Source organism: Contarinia nasturtii, unplaced genomic scaffold (genome assembly GCF_009176525.2).
Source record: "Contarinia nasturtii isolate CC-2019 unplaced genomic scaffold, AAFC_CNas_1.1 Cnas_scaffold_695, whole genome shotgun sequence".
Lineage (NCBI taxonomy): Eukaryota > Metazoa > Arthropoda > Insecta > Diptera > Cecidomyiidae > Contarinia > Contarinia nasturtii.
In genome coordinates, this window is record NW_022198046.1 from 12088717 (window position 1) to 12099100 (window position 10384).

Here is a 10384-nt window from a genome sequence, read left to right on the forward strand (position 1 = left end):
ATTTTCAATTTTTATAAATTTATTTCTATTTCTTGGAATCATTTCGAAAGATTATTTATTGTTGTTGAATGGGCGATTTTTGTCTGTATTTCTTCAAATAATCTATAAATGAATATTCTTAGCATTATTTCAATTATTTTATTGCATATTTTGAAGGACTATACATCTAATGCACATGATTTTTTTTATATGGAAATTTTTCTTTCGTTCCTACAGTTTAGCTAAATCATATTACAGAGCGATTCTAGATTGAATATAATATTTACATACACACACTGGAACTATCATACCGCAATTTAAACTCTCACATTTTGATTCATAAGCTCTATGTGGATCTCAATGAACACAAATTCATTTATTTTTTTTTTTAATTTTCCGAACAATCAAAATTTCCGTATTCAATGAGATTTAAATCGTAAAAAAAGGTTCGAACAAAATTCGAAACAAAATCATGAACAATTCTTTATTTACAGTATAATATCGATCAAAATCATAACATTACGATGGTTGCTATTAATCCAAATGCATTTTATTCAATATTTTTGTTTGCTTTCTTTACTCTATATTTTACATTACAATTTTGGATGGGGGGAAGGTAAAGAGAGTGCATCGCGTTGTTTTCATTGTTTTTTTAATCACAATTAAAATGATAATGTAAATAGGGACTTTGCCAATTGAATAGAAACCAATGAATTAAATAACCGCGCGATGCCACCCTCTCAAGCCGGTAAATCGAGTATTCAAAAGAGTTCGTTTCACATTGTGCTCTCTCTCTCTGTGTGTGCTAGATTAATATGAATTTCTTTGAAATGTTTATTGAAATGACTCAGTATCTATAACATCGATTCGAAATTTACAATGATTCCAATGCTCGTGAGCATTTCGTAATTTATTTTCATTTTTTTTCTTCTTCTTCTTTAAATGTGCTACAAACTAAAATTAATCATTTATTTGGCTGAGCCGATTTGGTTATAAAGCTACACGGTAGACGCGGGTCATTTTTATGTCGTTCAATTTCGTGGTTGTTATTTGTTGTTGTTGTTATTATTCATCTTAGATTGCGTATTTTATTTAGCGACATTATTAAGCGATACAAACGAGCTACGATTTCGTTCTTCCAATCTTATCTTCCATCACTCTTTTCAATACGAAATCAGTTCAATTCACTTGGTTAATTTAACTTTGAGCATTAACTGATTCGGTGGTTTTAATAACAATTAAGATTCAATTTATACAAAATATATAAATATCAAAATGTCATTATTGTTATGCCGGTTGGAGTGTGTTTTATGAACAAGAGATTTGAATTCGCACAATTCAATCGGATTGCCAACGTTTATTCCATATATATTTAAAAAATGGTATCACGTTTGTTTTATGGCCGGTATTTTGTTTTTCATGAACGTTAGACGCACTAAAAATATGCATACAAACGCGAGTGAATTGTGAGAAATGTGCGAATATCAACTAGTGATAATGTCTCAGTTCAATAAGTCAGAGTGAAATGATGATGATGGATGGTTCGGTTCGGTTCGTTCGTTCGATGCAAAAAAAAACAATAAAAGTCCCATTTGAAATGTGATCAAATTCAATTGAGAATTTGGTTTAATTTAAATCTTATTGTTTTTTTTTTCAGTTCGATATGCTTATTCTTTTTTTGCAATTTGATCAATGATGATTTTGGCCGGTTTTTTTTTTCTTTTATTTCACCGGCATCCGCAACCAACAACTTCCATATCTTGGTAACTTTTTAGAACGACTTTATTTTGATCATCCAAATATAACATTGATATCGGTTTTAATTGTGTTGGTATGCAACAAGCTTTTGGCGCTAAATCGCTGTTTATTGAATTCACAAGTGTTTGTACGACCGCATGATTTGTTGTATTCAAATGATCGGCAAATGGAAAATGACATTCACCATGACAATAATATGCATCATAACCGGCTGGCGCTACAATCCAATCGCTCCAGCCAACATTACTGAAATCAACGTAAAGCGGTTTACGTTGGCATAATTCACGTCCTTCGCGTCGCTTATGGTTTCGTCGTGATGAACCTGGTTTGCGTCTCACGCGATTAATAACACGCTGATCATAACGGCCATCATCCAAATATGTCATCAAATATGGTTGCACTTTTGACCACTTATCATCCGAATCGTCGACGCTCCTTCGTAATCGAATGTGACGCTGTGCTGGCGGTAATTGTTGACGACCAACCACCACTTCTACCAAAATGCCATAATTTTCATTTGGATTTGCTAACCATCGATCGACCGCATATTTTACATCCAAACTAATTGCATTTGATCCATTGATTTGAACCGTTTTTGTATCGATGAGATGTAATAGCGGTTCAGTTTTACCCTTAATACCCGGCCGCACAATATCATAGACGAGCACTTTTTGCTGTAAATTCTTTTCATCCGCAATTGGATCACGTTGAATTTCCAATTCGGCCGCTTTTAATGTTTCACTTTTCGGTATCGAGGTCACATTGAAATAGAACCGAAAACGATGATGATGCACAAATTTTTCGTCAATTTTACTTTCTAAAAACGGGAGGGGGAGGGAAAAAGAACAATATTCGAACATTAGTATATTTCGTAGAAAATTATCATAGTGTGTCAGTTGAATTTGAAATGTAAAAAAAAACCGCAGATACCAACACATACACATCTCATAAGTCGATTGCGCGCAGATTTATATTTTATCTAATGAGCACTCCGATAAGTTGTTTATATTTGCATCGTACGGTGGATAGTCAAACCGGAACACAATTCGCAAGATTCATCAATAAAATTTACACGCCTTATTCGATGTTGTTTTTATTTTGACAGTAAGTAGTATTATATTGTGATTTATGGTATAAAGTTATTTTTATTGCTCATCATTATGCATCATTATTCGCGGATAAAGTGGACAAAGGAATTAAGGAATTTGTGATATTATTTCTTTCTATTTTTTTTTGCTTTTGATATTTATATGCCCATCGAATGAAAAAAATAATAATAAAAATCAAAAATAATATGGCAAATCCATTCACAAAAGAAACAGCACAACACGTTAATGACAATTTAATGCACATCTTTTGCTCTATCTTATCCGATAAAACGAGATTGGGACGTCTTTTTTTATATAAATAAATTATAATCTTAAGTAATCAGTATTTTCTCGGGTCCAATTCAATTTATAATTCATTCAAGCACACGAAACAGTTGTTATTTTTACGACAGACACAAATCGATAAGTATTTTTATTTTCTACGCGAACGTCATATGAGATGTGTATACGGTACGGAATTTTTTCTTATGAAATGTGTGATGTTTTCGACTATACTTTTACTTTTATTATTATGATATCGTTCTACATACCTTCATGTGTAAAAGATCGTAAAGTATTTGCTGATTTTGTGTATAATCCTGGTCTTGGTAAATTTACCGATTCGCGTTCATCGTCGCCCATCAATTCGGCGTACAGTTTTTTCATATTTTCCGGTACGACAACTTTTGTTCGATCAATTGGTTTGGGCCGTTTTGATCGTCCGAATAATGTGAGCAAATTCTTTTCAACTTTGATTTGTGTTTCATGATCCATCACTGGTGTTGGCTTTGATTCTGGCGCCGTTGACTCTTCCGTTGATGCTGTTTCGATGAAATGCGGCTCGATCGCCTCATTTTCATTTATTTGTTTACTATCACTATCTATTAAATTATTGTCTAAATGTGTAGGTGAAGTGGTGATCTCTGTTTGCTGTGTTACACTATCCGTTGTGTGTATAGGAGTTTCTGTTGTTGTGATTGTATCTGAGCCAGCGGCCCGTACAGAACACTGTAAAGTCACTAGCAAAACGATTAGATATATATACGCCTGCATGATCGCTTGCACCTCTGTAATGAATAGAAACAAAAATACTGAACTTTAATTTTTTTTGCAAAATTTACATACATTAGGTAAAAAACAATGAATGAACAAAAAAACAATATGGTATGTTTTGCAAATCGCGAATATCTACATATAATCTGTGTGTTTCACTTGAATACAAAAAAAAATTGAGTAGGCCCAAACACTACAAAAAAACTACTACAGTGTAATGGAAAATAAGCTATTTTTTTATTAAGAAACCCAGCATCTTTTACAGCATATAGTCGGTGCAGGTTTTTAAGACTTTGTAACAAACCAAAAAAGACCTTTTTTTCATTTATTCTTTGCTACATTCTTTTTGTTATTGTCGATGTATTTCTTTTCATTTTGTTTGTTCATTTTACTTCTCTGTCTCTCTCTCTCACTCTGTCTTTCTCATGTACATTCTCTATTTGAAAAGGAATTAGTGTGCTACTAAGAGTGCGTTGGATGCGTACAACATGCATATGTGTGAAAAGGATGCACTGTATATCGTTGAGTTACTTGTTTTGTTTGCAAGATGAACTTGTTACTAATTTTATAGCTCCATTGTAAATGGTATTTTTGTTTTGGTTGGCTTTTCAAGCCTCTTCATAAGGATCTTGCAAGAGATGAAGCATTTTTACCATTATTCGTAATCCTCAATTCGGTGTTATGACAATGGTAAAATTTGCATAGTATAATTTATTCCGAGAACCATTATTATTATTATCATACCGTACATACAATATATACATGCATGTAGAGTTTGTTATTTTTGTGATGTTTGAATCGTCACCTAATACGGTATGATATAAAACAAAGCAAAGCAAAAAAAAAAAAACACACAAACAGCAAGAACGAAAAAAACTGCAATTTCACGTGTAAAACATATTGGAATGTGTGGTGTGTGTGCTTCAGTGTGAAGTGGACGGACATTGTTAATTTACGATCACCCGTAACAACAGTTAATGCTGTTAATACAAAGACCAAACGCACATTGACATGTTAGAAAAGGAACACACGAATTGAATATATTTTGTTGTTGTTATTTTGTTTTGTTGCCTTTCAATACACAATAGTGTGACGGTGTGTAATAACGAGGATTGAAGAAGAAGGAAATGAAAAAAAAATAGAAAACCAAATGAGAAAATAAAACAGGTAGTTTTGTAAATATTGATGATGTTGCCTTTTGCGCCTGCCGTATACATTATGCTGTTGTTGTTGCTGCTGATTCCCGCCTTGAAGTTGTTCTTTGTCAAAAAATGTACATATAAACCGACACACTATGGTTGTGCATATTTGCTGTTTTTTTTTCGCTTTATCTCTCGGATCTTTTTCTATCTCTATTCTATTTTTATATTTCGTCTTGCTGATCGGTTGGTGTAACTTTGTTGTTTTTTCCCTCATCTTCTTTCTGTCTTTAGCCATGCCGTCATGTGAATTGATGAATTTAAAGATTGTTTCTTTATCAATATCTTCAATTTTCAAGCAGTGTGTGTGTGTGTTTTTTGTTCCTATTTCAATCCACAATCTGCTTTGTAAAGTCGGCATTTCAAGATCAAGCACACACAAGCAATCACCAGTTGTGATTGTGAAATGATAATAAAAAACAACAACAGTATGTACATATAAAAAAATAACAGAGAGGAAAGACAAAAAGCCGAAACTATTTGAAATCTCCCGATGAAATAACTATAATTTAAAAGCAATAATGTTTAACCGTCTTAAATAGGTTTATAATTTTCCATCATTTGTTCAATTGCACATTGTATTAGTCCAATTTAAAGGAGATTGAGGAGCGGAGACAGAGACAGGGAGGAAAAATCCCGGATGGAAGACGGACATGGCAAGTGTGGAAATATGAACCAAGTGCGCGCGTTCAATCATGTTGCATGCAACAACATAACTGAATGCAAACGCTTATATTATGTTATGCAGCATCCCGTGCATCATTCTCTCGTGTGTATATTTTTTTTCTTCATATAATGTGCGGATGAAATCACACAAATTGCAATGTGCTCTGCTTGAAACGAGCATTCATTCACAAATTGCTATGTTTTGCACTAGTAAAATTCCTTAAATGGTTGCTCGCTTAAGCGCATGAACCACATATGGCAGATAGATAGTGAGATATTTGTTGAGCACGGTGTGTACGGAACAAAATCATATTTATCACATTTATTGCATTTAGTTCGATACCTCACACATGATAATTATGATTACTGCCAATTTTGTAGCTGGAGAAAATAAACATGTCGGCGAAAAGAAGCAACTACACATAGCACAACAGACAATCAATTGTGTGCGTGAATGAATGCACGCTTCGCATTTTCTGGTTTTGGCGAAATTCTAGCATGAGGACAATCGCATTGATGTTGATTTCCTTTTGCGGCAGAAACGTTTTGAACATAGATTATAATTTCAGCACATTCAATGCATTCACATAAACATTACCGAGCACAATGTAAGAGTTAGAAAAGCGATCTTTACAAAGATTAATTGCATTTTCCGTTACAATTATAGTGTCGGCAATCATTTTTTTTTTGTTTTATCAACAAAACAAAAAAACCGCACAGAAAAGTGAATTACGCGAGAATGGAAATGAAATGAGAGAAACAAGTGAAGTGATTACACTAGATCCGATCGTGCATATAATGTCGCATCAATCAAACACATAAACCATAATCATATTTATTATGTTTGCGATTATTTTTTTTCAAATTGATTTCAAGTGTGCAGAACTATTTCAGAGATAGATAGGGAGAAAGAGAGAGGAAAAAAGAATTAGAGAGAGAGAGTATGCAGAGCATTCAGAAAAAAATGTTCGACTCGTTGACAAAAAAGTAATACTCCTATGAAACCATTTTTAATCCAAAACATATGAAAAGCCGACTAAATACCAATGTTTCTAATGCTCTAAATAACCATTAATTGTAAGAATTAGTTTTTTTTAACAATCCCGCAAACAATAGATAAATCGTCGAACAAGTGTAGCATTTTTTTAAAGATAAAAGAAAGTGATATGCTGATATGCATACAATGCATTGGGAATTTTCGGCCAAAAGTAGTTTTTGGAATTCAATGTTCATTTGCACAAAATCTATTTTATAAATTCGGTAATTACTCTTACTTCTTAAGAAACATTTTAAATGATTATCGAGAAAACACAATGTGAAATAGAGTTTAAATGCCACATAGAAAATGTATGCGTAAAAAAGCAATTAAAGCACCGCTGTGATCAGATAAACACAAGTACAATCAACCGATAAATATTACTGATAAACCAAATGAAGTTCTTCGAAGTACGATTTCGGGGCACAATCAACAAAGTGCATTTCTGAATAAAATCGGTGCAAAAAAATTGCGTAAAAAACACTTGGAATGTGCAGAAAGATGAATGCGAACGATTTTTTTTGGTTGATTGATTTTATTTCAATTTAATTTACTATTGATTGGAAGTGTAGATAGAGACTACTATATAGACTGATGTTGCTGTGAATGAATTGGAGAGTACTATTCAAATTTGAAAAATTCATTCATAACGAAAACTGCTTTGACTAAAATTGGTCAAAGTCGATTCAAAAAAAAAAAAGATGTCGGCCAAAATGTCTCCTTACCTTTAAAAATGTACAAAAATGAAAACTATTTTATTCCCGTTAAATGTTGTGGATTTTTCTTTTGAATTTCACTCTCAACAATTTCACTTTTCTTTTTATAGAGACAGTTCTTTCTTCTGCACAATTCACATAACTCTCTAACTATTTTCATTGAGTCGTTTTAGCGATTTGAATAAAACCATGAAAATTCATAATTATTTGTTTTTTTCCGTAAAATTTCACTTCAGTTCATTTTCTTTCAAAAATTCGTAGAAATTCGATGCTGGTTTTTTTTTATTTCAATTTTTGTATTTTGCGTCGAAAAATCGTCGAAAAATATTTTCGTAATAAAAAAAAAAATTAAATTAAAAGAAAATTAATCTTCGTTCCGAAGTTCACTTAATAAAATTTTGTATTTATGTGTGTGAAAAATTTCCGTTCACGTTTAGACAACGTCTTCAACAACTGAATTATAAATTCAAACTGAAAATTGGTTTTACTAGACTTCTTGGTTCTGTTTGTCTTTCACCTTTTTTTATACTTTGCTCCTCTCTTTATTTGTTTATGTGTGCATTTCTTTTTCTGCCTGTGCATGTCTTTCTACCCTCTTATTCATCTGCCATTCACAGAGCACTTGTCTCGCTCATATGCACTTCGACTGTCAATATGTATGTCGTTCTCTTTTTATTGCATTGCTTTGAAAATCACATGACAATGTTTGCATTCACTCGGCTCGTAAGCTTAAGCTCCAAGCGCATACCACTTCGGTTCGTGTGTGTGTGTGTGTGTATTCGGTTCGTTACATGAATGTATGTGCTGTGCTTGTGATGGTTTGCATATGTGTGAGTGAAGGCATAAGTGCAAATGTGAATACGTGTGTGAGATTGAAATGAACAAAGGAAGAGGGAGACAGAGAGAAAAATAACAACAGGAGCTCGCGTGCACGGATAATCCCGAAGTGAAAAATGTTCGGCAAGAGATACCAATACATGTTTGACGCATGGGAGAGAAGAAAAAAAGGTAAGGTAGAAATAAGTACAATATACGAAAATCACGACTATACAAACTGCAAGGAACCGAAACTAGAGAGATACAAAAATTTCTATACGAACCAATACAGGCAAAATAAATGACTTGAAACAATAAAAGAATTATGACTTTTTTGTTCAAAAGCGAACGACAGAGAGACAATGTCATGCGATGGCCTGTAAAGCCAAATGTAAGATGAAAAGTGATAAGTAAATAAAATGTGAGAGAGAAAAAGCGCATACTTTTATATCCCGATTATGGGTCTAAGGTGAATGAGTGTGTGTGTGTGTGTATGTGACCGTCTATGTGCGTGTGAGTATGCGCGAATGAAGGAAATTAACTTTCAAACATGCGCCATCGGTTCTTCCACAGTGGTCTTCTTCAATTTAGTTTGGTAACCAATTCTCGGTCAAAAATCAAAGGAAAATCATTCGAAATATATGGCCTTCTTTTTCTTTTCCTTTTGATTTCTTTACGTCTGCTTCATTGCTGTTGTTCTACTTTTTTTTTTGTCGGTGCGCGAGCGCAAGCAGTAGAACTATGAATTGTCCGACAGTTTGTATTTCTTTTTCATTTTTTCTACAGCAACAACAACCGAATGCATATACAAACAGCCGATTCTCTCGCATCATTTGACTGGATAAAAGAATTGAGATAGAATCGTAAAAGCCAAACTGAATCGTGGAACGGTGTTGAACAAACCCCTCCTGTTTAAATGATCATCGACCAATGAAAATCGTTCCAAAACCAATCGATTTTTACGCATGTATTGTTTTTTTGATCTTCGTTTTTCAACGCTTGTTTGTGTTTGTATTCTTTTTTGTGTATTAACATTATTTTGTTGATTCACAAACATAAATATTATTTTGTTTTTGTTCTTTTCCTTTTATTCTCTCGCTGCTGCCATTTACGACTTCTCGCACAATCGATCAGCATGAAAATCAGAATGAACTCTTGAGCGAGTGTGTTTTGCTTCTTTCTTGCACATTAATTCGAATCGAATGGTGGTGCCCATAGAAATCCATCATTTGGAAATGACATACGATCGCGCGCACGCACACTTATAAAAAAACCGGGTACGCCAGAAAATATTCCCTTTTGCATATAAGTTATGACTTAATAACGATATGATTAATTTTTCATCCTCCATTGTGCTCAAATTAGATCGCTCTTTTCGATACCGAACACACACACACACACACACACACAAAAAAAAAAGGAAAGAATAATGCGATATGATCGCGTGCTGCACAGTCGAGAAGTAAACAAAAAAAATCACAATTTAATAATGTTGTTGTATTAATAAAAGTAAATTATTTCTTTTTGTTGTTATTTGTAATACAAAATCTAATTGGTCCATTTTCAATGGGTTGAACCCAATGTGAGTGTGTATGGTTTGCAAAAAAAGTCAATGCCAGTGCGCATTGGCATGTGTAACGAAAAAAAAAAACATAACTGAATGCGCTCACGTTTCTGAACAAAGAACACTTTTTTGTGTTGTTCATCTCTGCTGATGGACTGTTGCATCTTTCTATACACACATAAAAGACCACACAATGTATGGATGAAAAGACCTCATGTCGTGAATTCAAGTGTTTTTTTTTTTCATTCTTTGTTCTTGATTCGTTTTTTTTTTTAAGAGAAACATTTTTACGGCTTGTTCACTCAGTTCTAAATTGTTATTTTATTTATTTATCTTTTTCTGATCGGTTCGTTTTGCACTCGGTGACGATCATTGCAATGACTCAACGCCGGTATTGTTACTCTATTCGAAATAAATTGATTGATTCATTTGTTATTTCAATAAGTTTTCATTCTATTCTTTTCTCTCTCTCTCTCTCTCTCTCTCTCTCTCTCTCTCTCTCTCTCTCT

General features: G+C 33.3%; 1 protein-coding gene across 2 annotated transcripts in view; it reads right to left on the bottom strand.

Moving 5' to 3' along the window:
• Window positions 1–376: 376 nt before the first annotated feature.
• LOC116340869 (protein decapentaplegic) overlaps window positions 377–10384 on the bottom strand; it is a 17265-nt gene continuing 7257 nt past the window's right edge. For both annotated transcript variants that reach the window (XM_031767595.1, XM_031767594.1), the window contains exons 3-4: window positions 3377–3892; window positions 377–2554 (exon numbers count right to left, since the gene is read on the bottom strand). In XM_031767595.1, coding sequence (XP_031623455.1) covers window positions 1707–2554; window positions 3377–3878 — 1350 coding nt within the window. In that variant the 5' untranslated portion in view covers window positions 3879–3892 and the 3' untranslated portion in view covers window positions 377–1706. The remainder of the gene's footprint in view (window positions 2555–3376; window positions 3893–10384) is intronic.